Here is a 19,315-nt window from a genome sequence, read left to right on the forward strand (position 1 = left end):
GACCTTGAGGGAGACGAGTGTAGAAATTTCAGGGGCCCTGGCTGATGTATTCAAATTGACATGAATGAGGTTGCCAGAGGATTGGAGGATAGCTCATTGTATAAAAAAGGCTCCAAAAATAAAACAGATAATGATAGGTCAGTGAGCCTAACATCAGTGAGTAGTTAAATTATTGGAGGGAGTTCTGAGAGACAGGATATATAGGTATATGGCTGATTACGGACAGTCATCATGGCTTTGTGCGTGGTAGGTCGTGTTGAACAAATCTTGTGGAGTTTTTTGAGGAGGTTACCAAGAAGATGGATGAAGGAAAGGCTGCAGATGTTGTCTACATGGACTTAAGTAAATCTTTTGGCAAGGTCCCACATGGGAGATTAGTTCAGAAGGTTATGACACTAGGTATTCAAGGAGAGATGGTAAACTGGATTTGAAATGAGCTGTGTGGGAGAAGGCAGAGGGTGGTAATGGATGGTTGCTTCTTGGATTGTAGGCCTGTGACTAGTGGTGTGTCTCAGGGATCCATGTTGGGACCATTGCTTGGTGTAAATTGGATCAGCAAGTTTGCTGTTGATACCAAGATAGGAGGCGCTGTTGACAGTGAGGAGGGGTATCAAAGCTTGCAGAGGAATCTGGACCAGCTGGGAAAATTGGCCAGAAAGTGGCAGATGGTGTTTAATGCAGACAAGTGTGAGGTGATATAATTTGGAAGGGCAAACCCAAGTAGGAGATGTACAATAAATGATAAGGCACTGAGAGGAGCAGCGGGATCTAGGAGTGCAGATACATTGTTCCCTGTCGCATGTGGACAAGGTTGTAAAGTTTTTGGTATGAGAGGTATAGACAGAGTAAGTGCGAATAGGCTATTTCCATTTAGATTGGGAGAGATAAATACGAGAGGTCATAGTTTTAAGCTGAAGGGGGAGAGGTTAAAGGCAAAATTTTTCAAGCAGAGTGGTGGGAGTATGGAATGAGCTGTCAATGTGGAGTAGGGCATTCAGGCCAGCAGCTTGGTGAACATAGACCCACATCCCAGCAGCCAGATGAAAACAGACCCAGATCAGAGCAGTCTGGTGAATGCAGACTCAATCATGTGTTTTAAGAGTAAATTGGATAGATACATGGATGTTGAGAGGACTGGAGAGTTATGGTATGGGAGCAGATCAGTGGAATGAGCAGAATGATGCCACAGACTAGAGGGGCTGAACAGCCTGTTTGCTGTGCTGTAGCATTCTATGGTTCCATGAAGGGAGGAGGGGGGAGCATGCTGCTGGGAACCAGGCCTGCATTCACCTGGCTGCTGTGTACTGGGCCTGTGTTCACCAGGCTGCTGTGAACTGGGTTTGCTGGGATGTGGGTCTATGTTCACCAAGCTGCTGGCCTGGATGGCCCCACTCCACATAAACAGTGCCTGGGAACACCCCACCCCAGTGGATCACACAGGTGATCCAGTACGATGGGATGAACCCTGCTCTCTTCTCAGCCAGCTCCTGGGAGAGAGCGCTTTCTCTGCTGGTGCTGCAAGGAAGTGTGGCATGTCTGTGTAGATACCCCAGAAGAGATCCATTTTGTGGTTCCCCTGCTATAGTTGGGACCACCTCTGCTGGGATAGTCCATGGGCAACACTTCAGCATGGTCCACCTCTTCCCTTAGATATCTGCTGAAGTCAGAACCAATTTTGCTGGGTTGTCGCATGGACGATGTCTTCCCAGGTTCCGTTACTCTTCAGATCTCCGTTAGTGTCAGCGCCAATTTTGCTCGGATGTCCCGTGGAGAGCATCTCATGATCCACAACACTGTGGAGATTGTTGCTGGAGTTGGAACCAAATCTGCTGGGATTGCCCATGTATACAATGAAGAAGGGCTCAGGCCCAAAACGTTGGTTATATAATCCTCATCTCCTGTGGGAAGAAAAAGGCTGGTGCGGACTGGGAGAGCTGGGAGCGGAGAGACAGCAGGGTCCTACCGCCCAGTCCTAATGACGGCATCGTACAGGCTTTAACTGCCTCGTAAAGAAGCCAAGTTTTAAGGTTGCAGATTCCAAGGGAGCAGTGGACCCACACAAGGCAAAAGAGAGAGGGAGAACCTCCCCTGGTGAGATGGAGAATCATAGCAGACAACGCTCCATGAAGGTGACCATGACAGCGGGCTAACGAGGGGCTCAGAGGCCAAAGGACTCGTACCAGGCTGCTGGTGACCTGCGGTTGAAGGACTCGCACCAGGTTACGGGCTGCGGGAGACTGGCTCATAAGAGCCAAGTATTGGAACCGAGATTCAAGAGGGCGAGAAGGGCTTCCAAAGGGGCTCGGACGCTGAAAGCTTCCTGATAGTCTCGGTTCGGATCTGACAATTTGAACAGGAAAGGGTGCTGCTGCAGAGGCCGCAGGACTACTGCTTCAGTCAACCATTGGGGAGCCCACCATTCCTGGGAACCCTGAAAGGTGCCTGTGAGCAGTGAGTGCTCCTCCAGGGAGACACGGGGGCGCAGGTCACCTCGGAAGAGGGGCAGTCAGCCAGCCTGAGCTGAACCTCGACCGCCTGCTGCTGAAGTGATGGGTGATTGGTGAGTTGGTGAATTGATTCAACCAGGGACTTGGTCCACCACTGTTTAGGGGAGGGGGGAAGAGGAGGGGGAGGAGGAGTTGAGGTCGAGGGAAGAGGAGGGTATCGAGAGGGGAAGGAGGGGGGTTGAGGGAGGCGAGGAGGGGGTCAAGGGAGATGGGGAGAAGGGAGGAGAGGAGGAGGAAGGGGTTGAGGGAGGCTGGGTCGTGAGGGGGAAGAGAGGTAGGGGTGAGAGAAAGCGGGAGGGGCTGAGCGAGGAAAGATGAGGAAGGTGAAGTGGAGGGAGTGTTATTCCCTCTGCCAATCTGCAGCAAAGTCCCGGACAGAATGATTGCATCAATAAAAGGCACTTTATTTACACATCCCCAGACCCAGACACCCTTGCTGCCCAGAGCGCTCAGTCCTTCCTGTCATCCCTGGACCAGGGGCGGTTGGCACCTCTCCGCTCCTCATCCACCAGCTGCCGGCTGGAGAGGGTGGTGTTGGCGGAGGCCAAGAGCCGGGAGCCGGAGGCCTGGAGGCGGTTAGGCTCCTGCTCCCACCTGATGGAGAAGGGGAGGCTAGGCCCAGTGTTTGGGCTCCCATCCTCCTCCAGGCTGGAGCCATTTGCCCGCTGCTCACCTGGCAGCCCCTGATCCTCTTCACTGTGGCCACGGGCGGTGCTTTGGCTGGAGGCAAGGCTCGGGCTGCGGATGGGGCTCCCGGAGATGGGGCTGGGGGCTACACTCCCGGCCGGGGGAATGGGGATGGGAGTCACAGAGAGGGGGCTGAGGGCAGAGGTCCCAGCCAGGGGATTGAGGATGGAGGTTACGGAGAGGGGGCTGGGGGCTACACTCCCAGCCGGGGGAATGGGGATGGGAGTCACAGAGAGGGGGCTGAGGGCAGAGGTCCCAGCCAGGGGATTGAGGATGGAGGTTACGGAGAGGGGGCTGGGGGCAGAGGTCCCAGCCGGGTGTCCGAAGATGGGGCTCCCGGGAAAAAGGCTGGGAGCAGAGGTCCCGGCCTGGGATCCGAGAATGGGGTTCCTGGGATGAAGGCTGGGGGCAGAGGTCCTGGCCTGGGGTCCTAGGATGGGGCTCCCGGAAAGGAGACTGGGGGCATAGGTCCCAGCCAGGGGTCTGAGAACGTGGATGTTGGGGTTGGGGGCAGAGATTCCGGGCGTGGGGCTAAGGATGGGGCTCCCAGGTAGGGGGTTGTGGGCAGCAGGACCGAGGGCAGAGCTTTGGCCGACTTCCTGTTCAGGGGACAGCCAGACGTTCTTTCCACCCCTTATGGGGGTCTGCCTGTCCCAGGAGCAGGAGGTTTCATTGGGTTCAGGGCTCAGGCTGAGCCTCAGTTTGCGACTAGGCTCCAGGCGATAGCCAGGGTCCAAGTCACAATGAGGTCCCAGGTCGTCACTAGGCCCCAGCTGGTAACCGAGCCTCAAGTCCTGGCTTGGCCCCATTTCATGCCTAACCCCCAGGTCGCAGCTAAGTCCCAGGCTGCAGACAGGCCCCAGGTCCTGTCTAGACCCCAGGCTGTAGCTGGGCCCCAGGTCATAGCTGACACTGGTTCCTCGCCCGGTCCGGCCCATTGGGCTCCTGGGAGGCTCCGGATGGAAGCCTGGGAAGCAGTAGCTTCGGAAGGGGGCTGAGCCTGTGCCGGGCAGGTGGTCACTGGGGAGGTAGTCGTCGGCACTGGAGAGGACAGAGAGCTCGGCATCCCAGATGGATTCGGCAGCCCGGTACATGTCGCTGACCAAGGAGGACGTGGTGGAGGGCGGGCATTGGAGCTCCCACAGGTTAGAGGTTGGATCCCGGCTTGGAGCAATGGGGCTGCCCAAGGGAGGGGGACCCTGGAAGTGCTGCTGCAGCCCACTGCTGCTCCTGGGCCTGATGAAGCAACGAAGGCGCAGGTGGCTGGCGCTGGCTGGCTCCTCGCAACGCTGGTCCAGCAGGCAGCTCAGCTCCACCTCTTCGGGGGTCTGCCCCCACTTTTCCTCCTCCTCTCTCCTCCTCCTGCCTTCCTTTCCCTCAACTGGCAAGCCCACGGGCCCAGTGATACAGGCAGTTGTCCCCTCCTCCTCCTCCCCCTCTCCAGGGGCCAGGCAGCCAGACGTGAGCTCACTGCTGCTCACCAGCAGCTGGGCTAGGGAGAGGAGGTCGTCCTTCGGCTGGATGTCCACGTCCGAGAGCCTCCGGTCTATTGCAGTGCGCGGAGCCTGGAGGGGCAGCGGGGGGGACAGACACAGGTAGATGGGCTGAGTGGCCTGTCACTCGCTCACTCACTCCTTCACTCTATTCTTTGCCTTGCTCTCACTTTCTATTTATTTCATTCTCTCTCTCACTCCTTTCTTTCCACCCCCTCCCACTGCTAATCTTATTGCCATCCCACATTGCCGCTTCTCGTTTCTGTTTCCTGTCTCTCATTCCCTAGGTTGCCCACCTTCCCGATCCCATTCCCACCACAATGAATTCTCCTTTTATCCCAACTCCTGTTCCTTTCCCTAGTCCTGCCATCCCTTTACCCCAATTGGATTCCCGTTCCCCCTCCACTCGGTCCCCAATCCCTTTCGAATTGTGTCCCACCCTATACTGACAAATTCTCCCCTGACCTTCCAAATCCTGTTCGGGGTTCCCCTTTGGACCTGCACCACCTGTTTTCACCGCCTTTCCTCATCGTTCATTCCGATTCCTCCCCACCACATATCCCAATCCTCACCAGTATTAAGCATATTCCAGCAGTACAGGGCCCTGCCCAACTATCTAATTCTTCCTACCCTCTCCCTGTAATCCTCGATTTTTATTAAATCCCTATGCCTACATTCACACCACCAAGGCAACTTGAGTAATTTAGCGGATCCATACATGGGCGAGTTAAAAAATCAACCAGTTTCTGACTCTTAGTGGGGCCAAGTGTCAGAGCCCAGCAGAGTTAACTCGTTAATCACTCTGTGGGAGTGTGAATGGTCTACTCTAATTACCGGGTACCATCAGTCTGTCAGAGCGTGGCCGCCGGGGCTGTGTAACATAACTGTGCAGCCGGCGGGGCTGTGTAACATAACTGTGCAGCCGGTGGGGCTGTGTAACATAACTGTGCAGCCGGCGGGGCTGTGCAATATAATTGTGCAGCCGGCGGGAATGAGTAACATAGCTGTGTAGTTGGCGGGGCTGTGTAACATACCTGTGCAGCCGGCGGGGCTGTGCAACATAACTGTGCAGTCAGCGAGACTGTATATAACTGTGTGGCCGGTGGAGCTGTGTAACAGAGCTGTACAGTCGGCGGGGCTGTGTAATATAACTGTGCAGCCAGCGGGGCTGTGTAACATAACTGTGCAGCCGGCGGGGCTGTGCAATATAATTGTGCAGCTGGCGGGAATGTGTAACATAGCTGTGTAGTTGGCGGGGCTGTGCAACATAACTGTGCAGTCAGCGAGGCTGTATATAACTGTGTGGCCGGTGGGGCTGTGTAACAGATCTGTACAGTTGGCGGGGCTGTGTAATATAATGTGCAGCCAGCGGGGCTGTGTAACATAGCTGTGCAGCCGGCGGGGCTGTGTAATTTAACTATGCAGTTGGCAGGGCTGTCGAAACATGACTGGCAGATAATATAACCGCGGCCACGGGGCTGTGTAAGGTAACTATGCAGCCAGCAGGACTGAAGAGCGCAGCTGGTGGGGCTCTCTAATGTAGTGTGCGGCTGGCGGGCTGTGTAATATAACTGTGTGGCCGGCGGGGCTGTAGAGCGTGGCCTGCTGCACTCTTAGCATATACCTGTGCTTTAAATCATCACAAGATTACTTTTAATACCTAGTACAAAGTAATGCTAGGGAATAATAAGCTGGTCTGTGTGTTTGTCCTAACTTTGAAGCCCACTGCAGTACTTATTCCCACGGTCTCTTACACATTGAGCGCGTATGTGCTTTGTTCCTGCTACAATTTCACTGCCCTGCGAGAACGTAATATGTCACTCGTGATGCCTCCGCTGGAGGTGGGACTCCCCCCCCCCTTAAAATGCCGGGTTGCCAATGAGCCATGGTGCAGTGAGAAGGCTCCCCAGGTGCACCATGCCCTGATAAGTTTACCCGCTTCCTAGGAGGGTTGGCGGTGTGAAAGGGTAGGATCCTTTGAAATGTTTCTGTAGTACAATTCTCCACCACAATGCATTCCAGACACCCGCCATCAAACTTACCCCACACATGGAACTTTACAGCACACTACAGACCCTTTGACCCATGACATTGTGCCGACCTATACAAATCTACTCAACAACCTAACGCTTCCCTACCTCACACCCATCACCCTCTATTTTTCTTGCATCCATGTGCCTGTCTCAGAGTCTTTTAAATGCCCCTGGCGATGCATTCCAAGCCCCCGCCACTCTTTTTTAAAAAAACACCTCTGACGTCTCCCCTAAACTTCCTCCCCTCACCTTAAATATGTGCTCTGGTGTTTGCCACTGTCACCCCAGGAGAAAGGCACTGCCTGTCCACCCCATCTCTGCCTTGCATAAATTGTCACCTCTCATTGTTTGCTCCAAAGACAAATACCCCAGCTCTGTTAACCTTGCCTCATGAGACACATTCTCCAATCCAGGCACCACCCTGGTAAATCTCCTCTGCGCCCTCTCCACAGCTTCCACATCCTTCCTGTAATTCTTACCGTTAAATTCAGACATACAGCTCGGTAACAGGTCATTTCAGCTCACACCAACCAAATTCAGTTCTGGTCACCACATTACAGGAAGGATATGGATACTGCAGAGAAGGTGCAGATACACAAGGATGTTGCCCGGATTGGGGAGCGTGGCTTATGAGGAGAGGTTGAGGGAACCTCCTAGGAAGTTCTCTCCTAGGAGCGACTGAGGATGAGAGGGTGATCTGATGGAGGTGAACAAGAGGATGAGAGGCATTGATCGTGTGGATGAATGGGGTGGGGGGGGGTTCCCCCCAGGGCTGAAATAGCTGACATGAGGGGACGGAGTTTTAAATAAGGGTATGGTGGGGAATGGAAGAGGCAAGTTCTTCACAGAGTGAATGTGCTGCCACCAACAGGATCTTTGAAGAAACTATCTGATGGGTACATGGACCTGAGGAAAATGGAGAGCGATCCTCGGCAGTTGTTAGGGGTTATTGGGTCAGCACAACTGTAGACCAAAGGGCCTGTAGTTGCTATAGATTTCCCTGTTCTTTTTTTAAAATTTATTTATTGTACCACGAATCATATCAATAACAATATTTACAAATGTTCATCACTAAAATATACACAGTGACATTTCCTTTTCTTTCCCCCGACCCCCCCCACCCTTAAAAACCAATAAATAATACAACATATAAAACAAAGAAATAACAAAAAGCAAAGGGGTTGTATTGCCCACTTTTACATATTTAAATCTTATCGCGCTTGTATTCATATCACTTTAAGAGATGGAGGTTTGTGTTCAGCATTCTCTAACATATTTTATGTATGGTTCCCAAATTTGTTCAAATAATCTATACTTGTCTTTTAGATTGTAAGTAATTTTTCTAATGGAATACATTTGTTTATTTCTGTATTTTTGCTTCCATTTTCCAAGTTCGCTTAATATACTTTTTTGCTACTGCAAGTGCTATCATAATAAATCTTTTTTGGGCTCCATCTAATTTTAGTCCTAATTTTTTGTCTCTTATATTTATTTAACAGAAAAATTTCTGGATCTTTTGGTATATTTTTTTTTTGTGATTTTGTTTACTATTAGGTTTAAATCTTCCCAGAAAGATTTCACTTTTGAACATGTCCATATTGCGTGTAATGTTATTCCAGTCTCTTGCTTACAGCAGAAGCATCTATCCGACATGGTTGGGGATTTCCCTGTTCTACATAATCTCTTCTGCATCCCCCATCCAAAGCCCCCTGCCCTCCTCACTTCCTTCCTCTTTAGTCGCCATGCTACAGGAAAGATGTTGTCGAGCTGGAGAGGGGGCAGGGAAAATCGACGAGGACGATGCCAGGAGTTGGGCGGTTGTGGGGTGGGGGGGGGGGGGTGAGCTGGGCTACAGGGAATAGGGGAGGAGGATGGAGGGTGAAGGGGTGATCTCACAGAGGTGCACAAAATTGTGATGAATAGGTCGGGTGAAAGCAGAGAGTCATTTGAGGAGTCGGTAACCAGAGGACATGGGTTCAAGGTGGGGGAGATTTAACAGGACCCTGAGGGAGGGGTAATGGTCATCACCTCAGATTTGGGGTGGTCTGATGTGGACCTAACCCCTCCTTTCCCAGAGGGAGATGGATCTCTGGAATTCTCTCCCCCAACTCCCTCATCAGAGGGGAGGAGAATGGGGTGAAGGGACTCTCCACCACTAAGCTTTGGACGTGACTGGAGGTGGGGGTCTGAGGCAGAAGGTGGGATTGAACACTGGGATGGGGGCTATGAGAGAGGGCCATGGTCCCAATATTGCACCGTTCCCTCCCTCGACTCTTGCTTCCTACCTCAGACACATCGCTGTAGTTAATGAAGACAGGAGATGGTGTTCGAACTCTCGTGGGATCCATCAGCTGGGTCCAGTGATTCTGGAAAGGGGGCAGAGAATGGCAGTCAGGGCAGTCTCAACCACTCCCTATGGGGGAAGGGGATGGCTTCCATTCCCAGCAATAAAAACACCATTCGAGGGAGGGGGGAGAGATGGGAGGAGGGGGGAGAAAGGGATAGGGGAGGAAGGGAGGGATGGGGAGGAAGGGAGGGATGGGGGTGGGAGGGAAGGAGGGGGTAGAGGGGGAGGAAGAGGTTGGGAGAAGAAAGAGTTGGAGGGGAGAGGGTGGGAGAGAGAAGAGGTGGTAGAGGATGTGGGGAGAGGAGGTGAAAATTCTCGGTTTCAATTGAACATCAAACACTTGCAGTTCAGCAAAGGGCCATTATTCAGAACAGGTTTCCCAAATTAATTGGACTAAGTCTTCCTTCCCTGCACGTCATCCACATCCCTCCACACCCACTGTCTGTCCAGAAGCCTCTGAAACACCACTGTTGACCTGCTTCCTCCACTGCCCCCCTGCCCCAGGCATCCATTATCTCATTGCTGCAGACAGAGGTTCTCATCTGCTTCAGAGGGCATCACTCATCCTGGTGCCCAGGAAGAATAGCGTGAGCTGCCTCAATGACTACCGCCCAGTAGCAGTAACATCTACTGTGATGAAATGCTTCAAGAGGTTGGTCATGGCTGGAACTAATATGTACCCATTTGGACCTGCTGGAATTCCCCTATCATTACATTCACTCTACAGCAGATGCAATCTGGCTGGATCTCCACTCAGCTCTGAATCACCTCAAAAACAGCAACTCATACAAACGCCCGCTCTTCATCAACTACAGCTCGGACTTCAAAACCATTATTCCCTCAGTACTGGTCATCAAGTTCCAAATGCTGGGCCTCTGTACCCTCCTCTGCAAACCAGGACCCTTAACTTTTTCATCGGAAGACCACCGTCAGTACAAATTAGAAACAACATCTCTACATTGCTCATCAACACAGGTGCACCTCAAGGATACGAACTTAGCCCACTGCTCTACTCACTACATACCCATGCACAATTCCAGTGCTATCTACAAATTTGCCACTGACCCCACGGTTGTCGGCAGAATCACAGGCAGCCATGAGGAAGTGTACAGGAGGGAGATAGATCAGCTCGTTGACTGGTGTCACATCAACAACCTTGCACTCAATGTTAGCAAAACTAAGGAGATGACTGTGAACTTCAGGAGGAAGTCAGGGGAACATGACCCAGTCGTCATTGAGGGCTCAGTAGTAGAGAGGGTCAAGAACAAATTCCTGGGTGACAACATCTCTGAAGATCTGTCCTGGAGCCTCCACATTGATGCAATCAGAAAGAAGGCTTGCCAGTGGCTAAACTTTGTGAGGTGTTTGAAGAGATTCATTATATCTCCAAAGACTCTTGCAAACTTCTATAGGTCTACCATGGAGAGCATTCTGGCTGATTGCATCACCTCCTGGTATGGAGATGCCAACTCTCAGGTCAAGAATAAACTCCAGAGGGTTGTTTTTTTAAAAAAAATTTATTTTTCACACCATAAATCACATTAGCCATGATACACACTTTTTCCATTTCACACATATACAGTGACATTTTCTCCCCCCCCCCTCCCTCCTCCCAACCCACATCCCCACCCCCCCCTCCCATCCATTTAAGGTATACAATCTAGGTTACATTAAACCAGTCAGACAATGTTGTCATTCAACAAAAATACACCAGAAATTCTACTGAGTCCATTCTTTTCTTTCCTTCTCCTTCCATCAACTTAGGTAATGATTGTCCCCGGTAGGTTTTCGCTATTGTATTTAATGTAAGGCTCCCATATTTGTTCAAATATTTCAATATTATTTCTTAAACTATATGTAATTTTTTCTAATGGAATACATTTATTCATTTCTATATACCATTGTTGTATTTTCAGATTATCTTCCAATTTCCAGGTTGACATAATACATTTTTTTGCTACGGCTAGAGCTATCTTAACAAATCTTTTTTGTGCATCCTCCAAATCAATTCCAAATTCTTTGTTTTTTATGTTACTTAGGAGAAAGATCTCTGGATTCTTTGGTATATTGTTTTCTGTTATTTTATTTAATATCTGATTGAGATCTTCCCAAAATTTTTCTACTTTCTCACATGTCCAGATTGCATGAATTGTTGTTCCCATTTCTTTTTTACATCGAAAACATCTATCAGATACTGTTGGGTCCCATTTATTTAACTTTTGAGGTGTAATGTATAGTCTGTGTAACCAGTAATATTGTATCATATGTAGCCTCGTATTTATTGTATTTCTCATCGTTCCAGAACATAATTTCTCCCATGTTTCCTTTTTTATCTTTATATTTAAATCTTGTTCCCATTTTTGTTTAGTTTTACCATTTGTTTCCTCATTTTCCTTTTCTTGCAGTTTAATATACATATTTGTTATAAATCTTTTGATTAACATTGTATCTGTAATCACATATTCAAGGTTACTTCCCTCTGGTAAACTCAAGTTGCTTCCTAATTTATCCTTCAAGTAGGATCTCAATTGGTAATATGCCAGCGCTGTATCTCCAGTTATATTGTACTTATCTCTCATTTGTTCAAAGGATAAGAATCTACTTCCTGAAAAACAATTTTCTATTCTTTTAATCCCATTTTTTTCCCATTCTCTAAAGGAAAGGTTATCTATTGTAAAAGGGAGTAACTTAATTTGCGTCAATATTAGTTTTGGTAATTGATAGTTTGTTTTATTTCTTTCTACATGAATCTTCTTCCAAATATTGAGGAGATGATGTAATACTGGAGAAGTTCTATGTTGTACCAATTTTTCATCCCATTTATATAATAAGTGTTGAGGTATCTTTTCCCCTATTTTATCTAATTCTAATCTCGTCCAGTTTGGTTTTTCCCTTGTTTGATAAAAATCTGATAGGTATCTTAATTGTGCGGCTCTATAATTTTTAAAGTTTGGCAATTGTAAGCCTCCTTGTTTATACCATTCTGTTAATTTATCTAGTGCTATCCTCAGTTTCCCCCCTCTCCATAAAAATTTCCTTATTATTTTCTTTAACTCTTTGAAGAATTTTTCTGTCAGTTGTATTGGCAATGCCTGAAATAAGTATAATATCCTTGGAAAAATGTTCATTTTAATACAGTTTATCCTTCCTATTAGTGTTAGTGGTAAATCTTTCCAATGCTCTAAATCGTCCTGTAATTTTTTCATTAGTGGATAATAATTGAGTTTTTATAGTTGGCCAAGATTTTTGTTTATTTGTACACCTAGGTATCTTATTGCCTGCATTTGCCATCTAAATGGAGATTCCTTCTTAAATTTTGAGAAGTCTGCATTATTCATAGGCATTGCTTCACTTTTATTTATGTTTATCTTGTAACCCGACACTTCTCCATATTCCTTCAATTTCTTATATAATTCTTTTATTGATAGTTCTGGTTCTGTTAAGTACACTATAACATCATCCGCAAATAGACTGATTTTATATTCCTTGTCTTTTATTTTTATTCCTTTTATATTATTATCTATTCTTATCAATTCTGCTAGTGGTTCTATAGCTAACGCAAACAATAAAGGTGATAGTGGGCATCCCTGCCGCGTTGACCTGCTTAAGTTAAATTGCTTTGATACATGTCCATTTACTGTCACTTTCGCTAACGGTCCCTTATATAATGCTTTAATCCAATTAATATACTTCTCTGGTAAACTGAATTTTTGCATACTTTGAACAAATAATTCCATTCTACTCTGTCAAAGGCCTTCTCTGCGTCTAAAGCAACTGCTACTGCAGGTGCTTTATTTCCTTCTACTGCATGAATTAAGTTAATAAATTTACAAATATTGTCTGTTGTGCGTCTTTTTTTGATAAATCCAGTTTGGTCTAAATTTACCATTTTCGGTACATGCTTTGCTAATCTGTTTGCTAATAGTTTAGCTATTATCTTATAATCTGTGTTTAGTAAAGATATTGGTCTATATGACGCTGGTGAGAGTGGATCTTTCCCTTGTTTTAGTATTACTGTAATTATTGCTGTTTTACATGAATCTGGTAAGCTTTGTGTTTCATCAATCTGGTTGATTACATCCAGGAGGGGCGGAATTAATGTCTTTAAATGTTTTGTAGAATTCTATTGGGAGTCCATCCTCTCCTGGTGACTTATTATTTGGTAATTTTTTTATTATCTTTTGTATTTCTACTATTCCAAATGGTTCTGTTAATTTATTTTGTTCCTCTATTTGTAGTTTTGGTAGTTCAATTTTAGTCAGAAATTCATCTATTTTCCCTTCTTTCCCTTCATTTTTAGTTCGGTATAATTGTTCATAGAATTCACCAAAGTTTTCCTTAATTTCTTTTGGATTATATGTAATTTGTTTGTCTTTTTTCCTTGATGCCAATACCATTTTCTTAGCTTGTTCTGTCTTAAGCTGCCATGCTAGGATTTTGTGCGTTTTTTCACCCAGTTTATAATATTTCTGTTTTGTCTTCATTATATTCTTCTCCACCTTATATGTTTGTAGTGTTTCATATTTTATTTTTTTATCCGCCAATTCTCTTCTTTTAGTTGTATCTTTCTTCATTGCTAATTCTTTTTCTATGTTTACTATTTCCCTTTCCAACTGCTCTGTTTCCTGATTATAGTCCTTCTTCATCTTGGTTACATAACTTATTATTTGCCCTCTAATGAATGCTTTCATTGCATCCCATAGTATAAACTTATCTTCCACTGATTCTGTATTTATTTCAAAATACATTTTTATTTGTTTTTCAATAAATTCTCTAAAATCCTGTCTTTTAAGTAACATGGGGTTTAATCTCCATCGATACATTCTTGGAGGGATGTCCTCTAGCTTTACTGTCAATATTAAGGGTGAATGGTCCGATAGTATTCTAGCTTTATATTCTGTTTTTCTTACTCTATCTTGCATACTAGCTGATAACAAAAATAGGTCTATTCTTGAGTATGTTTTATGTCTAGCCGAGTAATATGAATATTCCTTTTCTTTTGGGTGTTGTTTCCTCCATATATCCAAAAGTTGCATTTCTTCCATTGATTTAATTATAAATTTGGTTACTTTGTTCTTTCTGTTAATTTTTTTCCCAGTTTTATCCATGTTTAAATCCAAATTCAGGTTGAAATCCCCTCCTATTAATATGTTCCCTTGCGTATTTGCTACCTTCAAAAAGATATCTTGCATAAACTTTTGATCTTCTTCATTAGGTGAATATACATTGAGTAGATTCCAAAACTCCGAATATATCTGACATTTTATCATTACATATCTCCCTGCTGGATCTATTATTTCCTCTTCTATTTTAAATGGCACATTTTTACTAATTAATATAGCCACTCCTCTTGCTTTTGAATTATACGATGCTGCTGTTCCATGTTCTACCCAATCTCTCTTTAATTTCTTGTGCTCCAATTCAGTTAAGTGTGTTTCTTGCACAAATGCGATATCAATTTTTTCTTTTTTCAGTAGATTTAGCAGTTTCTTCCTTTTAACTTGGTTATGTATTCCATTAATATTCAAAGTCATATAGTTCAACGTAGCCATTTTATACTTTGTTTATCTTCCCTTTCCGTTTTTCCATCATTACCTTTCCTCCTTTTCCATTTCTGTTTCCTTATTTTAAACCCTTTATAAGACAACATTCCTAAAACATCAAACATTTTCCTTATTCTCCTATTTAAAACTTCTTTAGCCCCAATCTCCCCTTCCCCTCCTGTGTTGTCCTTTATCCCTTGTCGGACAACAACATCTCCCCTCTCCATTTGGGTTTGCGAATTCACTCGCAAGCGTCAGCTGATTTTGCAGTGACCACAACTCCCCCCCACCCAGCCCCCCCCAGAAAAGATTTCACTTTTCATATGTAACAAAGGTCACTCTTTTAGTTCCCTCCTTATTCCCTCTATTCCATTTCCTTCCCTTATTAATTCTTGTCCTATCTATATTTTCCACTAAATACTGATACATTCACGGATGCACATTATACATATACACACTTATACTTCTTTACCCACATACATATAAATCGTGGTCATTTTTACTCTTATTACACGTCTTCATCCCTTAGTCTATTTTGTAATTGTTCTGCAAATTTTTGTGCTTCTTCTGGATCCGAGAATAGTCTGTTTTGTTGTCCTGGAATAAATATTTTCAATACAGCTGGATGCTTTAGTATAAATTTATACCCTTTCTTCCATAAAATCGCCTTTGCTGTATTGAACTCCTTTCTCTTCTTTAGGAGTTCAAAACTTATATCTGGATAAATGAAGATTTTTTGTCCTTTGTACTCCAGTGGCTTGTTCCCCCTTCTTACTTTTTCCATTGTCTTCTCCAGTACCTTTTCTCTTGTAGTATATCTTAGGAATTTTACTAAAATAGATCTTGGTTTTTGTTGTGGTTGTGGTTTAAAGGTCAATGCTCTATGTGCCCTTTCTATTTCCATTTCTTGCTGTAGTTCTGGACGTCCTAGGATCCTAGGGATCCAATCTTTTATAAACTCTCTCATATTTTTGCCTTCTTCATCTTCCTTAAGGCCCACTATCTTTATGTTATTTCTTCTGTTATAATTTTCCATTATATCTATTTTCTGAGCTAACAGTTCTTGTGTTTCTTTAACTTTTTTATTAGATTCCTCTAATTTCTTTTTTAAGTCCTCCACCTCCATTTCTACTGCTGCTTCTCGTTCCTGCACCTTGTCCATTCTTTTTCCCATTTCTGATAAGGTCATATCTATTTTATTCATTTTCTCTTCTGTATTGTTTATTCTTCTTCTTAAATCATCAAATTCCTGCGCTTGCCATTCTTTAAATGACTCCATGTATTCTTTAATAAGAGAAAGTAAATCCTTTATCTTGCCTTTCCCTTCTTCTTCTATCTCACTGTACTCTTCCTCTTCCTCTTCTTCTTCCTCTGGGTTGGCCACCTGCTGCTTCTTTGTTGCCCTTCTCTTCTCTTCTTTCTTGTTTCCATTGCCTTCTGTGTTCTCCTCTTGCTGCAGGTGCTCTGCAGCTGTCGTTGCCGGCTGTGGAGATCGACTCCCCAGCTGGTCACCCCTCCCGTCGGTGTGTTTTTTTTCATGCGCACCGCGCATGCGCGAGGAGTCGCGCATGCGCGGTTGCGCACTTTTACTCGGCTCAGCGAACCATTTTTGTAGTCCGGTTTCTACCGACCTGAGGGAGCGGGTTTCTCTCTCCACCGCGGGCCTCTTCGAGCGGGTAAGGCCTTTTCCTTCATCTTCCGTTGTCTTCTCTTCCTCTCTTCTTACCATTGGTTTCGACTTTTCTTTTTTCGTCGCCATCTTCTTTGCACCTTTATACTCACTTTTCTTTAACTTTTATTTCTGTGCCTTTGTGTTTTCCTTTGTTTTTTCCGACTTTTCTGGAGAGGGCTAGAGTTCACCGTCCGGCCACTACTCCATCACGTGACTCCCCCCACTCCAGAGGGTTGTTAACTCAGCCTGTGTAATCACAGGCACCAGACTTCACTCCATCAAGGACATCTACATGAGGCGGTGTCTTAAGAAAGCAGCCTCGATCCTCAAGGACCCCTCCACACTATGCCCGCTTCACTCTGCTAACATCAGGGAAAAGGTACAGAAGCCTGAAAGCGAGGACTCAGCGGCACAAGCACAGCTTCTTCCCCACTGCCATCAGATTCCTGAATGATTAATGAAACAAAGACACCGCCGCACTTGAACGTTTTGTCCAGTATTTTTGTTTATTGTTGTAAGGTGGTTTCTATGAATGTTTGCACTATAACACTGCCGCAAAACAACAAATTTTGTGACTTGTTCATGACAATAAATTCTGATTCTGTGTTTTTAAAAAAAACTTGCCCTGCACACCTCCCTTAAACACCAACCATTCAGCTTGAACATGTCCGCTAACGTATGATGTTATTACCGTGGGTAAAAGATCTTGCCTGTCCCTTCATCACCCCCCCCCACCCCCTGCCGTTTTTATAACCCTCTGTCAGGTCCACCCTCAGTCTCCAATCCTCCAGAGAAAATGACCAGAGTTTGTCTGACCACTCCCCGTAGCTCACCCCCTCTAATGCGGGGAAGTGTCCCAGTTTGTCTCTTCTGTACCCTTCTCAGAAGCCCAATTGTGATTGGGGGGTGGGTGTGACCAGAATGGCACACAGGACTCCCAATGTGAGCCTGGAGTAGAGTTTTATATGAAGCTGTACAAGACATCCCTGACTCCTGTCCTCAGTGCCCCACCCAGCGAAGGGCCAGGGTGCCAAACATCACCTTCCCACTTGATCGACTCGCGTGGCCACTTCCAGGGATCTGAGAAGGTGTTTCCTTCCCTCATCCCAGGTGGGGGAATGTAAATCCAGGGAGATAGGGCAGTGAAGGAGAGGGTTGCATGCCTGCCTTCACCAAACGGGAGCACCGAGTCCAGAGGCTGGGATGTCACGTCATGACTGGACAAATTGGGTGAGACCACACTCCGAGTACTGTGTGAAGCTCTGGTCTCCCAGCTGTAGGAAGGACATCACTGAGCCAGGGGTGGGGGAGGCGGGGTAAGATTCATTGGGATGATCTCAGGGTCTGGAGGGTGCTTGAGTTAAAAGGAGAGGCTGTGATATTTCTCCTTGGAGCGTCAGAAGCTGACAGGGACCTGAGTGAGGTCTATAAAATCAGGAAGGCTGTAGATAAAGGGGGGGGGGGGTCACAGCCTTTACCCTCCCCCATATTGGCGAGTCTAAAACCAAATGGCATGGGATTAAGGTGATGGGATGTGGGGGGGGGGGTGGTATTTAAAGGAGACCTGAGATGCATGGTTAAAAACAAGAAGGCACTGAGATGTGCAACAGAACAGTGCGATCTGAGAAGACAGATCCACAATTCTCTGAAAGTGGTATTGCAGGAAGGCAGGGTTGTTGAGATTTTGGCACGATGGCCTTCATAAGTTAAAGTTTTGAGGACAGGAGTTGGGATGTCACGGTGAAGTTGTATAAGACATTGGTGAGGCCAAATTTGGAGCATTGTGTGTCATTTTGGTTAGCTACCTACAGGACAGATCTCAATAATATTGAAAGAGTGCAGGGTAAACCTATAAGGATGTTACTGGGACTTGAGCTGAGTTATCAGCAAAGGCTAAAAGAGTTCTAAGTGTGATGTGACGCACTTTGAAAGGTCGAACTTGAAGGCAGAATATGTGGTCCATGGCTGGAGTTTTAACCGTGTGATTTTGGGGTCCAGGTCCATCAATTGCTCAAAGTTGCTGCGCAGGTTTATGGGGTGGTTAAGAAGGCGTGTGGTGTCTGGACATCATTGGTCGGGAAGCCACTGAGCTGTTGCAGCTGTCTAAAAACTCTAGTTAGCCCCACTTGGAGTCTTGTGTTCAGTTCTGGTCACCTCTTTACAGGAAGGGTGTGGATGCTGTGGAGAGGTCGCATAAGAGATTTACCAGAATGCTGCCTGGATTGGAGAACATATCTCATGGAGGAAGGTTGGCAGAGATGGTGCTTTTCTCTTTGAAGTGACCAACGATGAGAGGCAACTCAATAGGGATTTAAAGGTTATGAGGGGCTTAGACAGGGAGGCCTGCCAGCACCTTTTTCCCAGGGCTCTCTCTCTCTCTCTCTCTCTCTGTATCTCTGACGTGTTTCCACCCTGGGGTAGATTGTGGTTTGCATCCATTGAGGATTGAAGGAAAGGGTGCATTCATAATTCATGCCAGCAGGTTCCTCAATGCATGCCATTCTCCAGATGCATGCCAACAGGTTCTCCCAATGTTCTCCCCAATGCATTTCCACAGTTTTTTCACCATTGCATGGCAACAAGTTTCCCTGATGCAGTACACAGTTCTCTCCCATTGCATGCCAACAGGTTCTACCTCAATGCGCACCACAGAGAGAGCGGTGGGAACCGCTGGCCACGGTGCTGGAGGCAGGAAGTAGAGGTCCATTTTCGGCGACTACTGGATATGTACTGGCGGAGTGGAGGGTTGTGTACGCCACGTCTCCCTCCCCCCGCAGCCTGCAGGTTTGTACTCACAAAGCCGGAGGCCCTGAGGGAAAACTCCAATCCACCAAAAGACGGCGACGAGAGGAGATGTTCACGTCGCGTCGCCGCCTCCTCCGTCCCCGTGGTGATTCCCCCCCACCCCCCTCCAGCCACGTGGCAACCACACTCTCCATTGTGACGTTGGGAGACCAGGGGCCGAAGCCCGCGCCGCGCATGCGCTTCGCGGCCTTGGCGGGTCTTGAGGGCCGCGTGCTGGGCCATGGCCGT

The 19,315-nt window shown here is 46.5% G+C and overlaps 1 protein-coding gene across 1 annotated transcript; it reads right to left on the bottom strand.

Annotated features, from left to right (window-relative positions):
- Positions 1-2,890: 2,890 nt before the first annotated feature.
- On the bottom strand, positions 2,891-19,059 carry LOC138764633 (uncharacterized). Its single transcript, XM_069940803.1, has 3 exons — positions 18,918-19,059; positions 9,006-9,086; positions 2,891-4,759 (listed from the first exon to the last, which is right to left on the bottom strand). The coding sequence occupies exons 1-3, from the start codon at positions 18,987-18,989 to the stop codon at positions 2,957-2,959; spliced, it is 1,956 nt and encodes a 651-aa protein (XP_069796904.1). The 5' UTR covers positions 18,990-19,059; the 3' UTR covers positions 2,891-2,956.
- Between the last annotated feature and the right edge of the window lie 256 nt (positions 19,060-19,315).

Source organism: Narcine bancroftii, chromosome 5 (assembly GCF_036971445.1).
Source record: "Narcine bancroftii isolate sNarBan1 chromosome 5, sNarBan1.hap1, whole genome shotgun sequence".
NCBI classification, from domain to species: Eukaryota; Metazoa; Chordata; class Chondrichthyes; order Torpediniformes; family Narcinidae; genus Narcine; species Narcine bancroftii.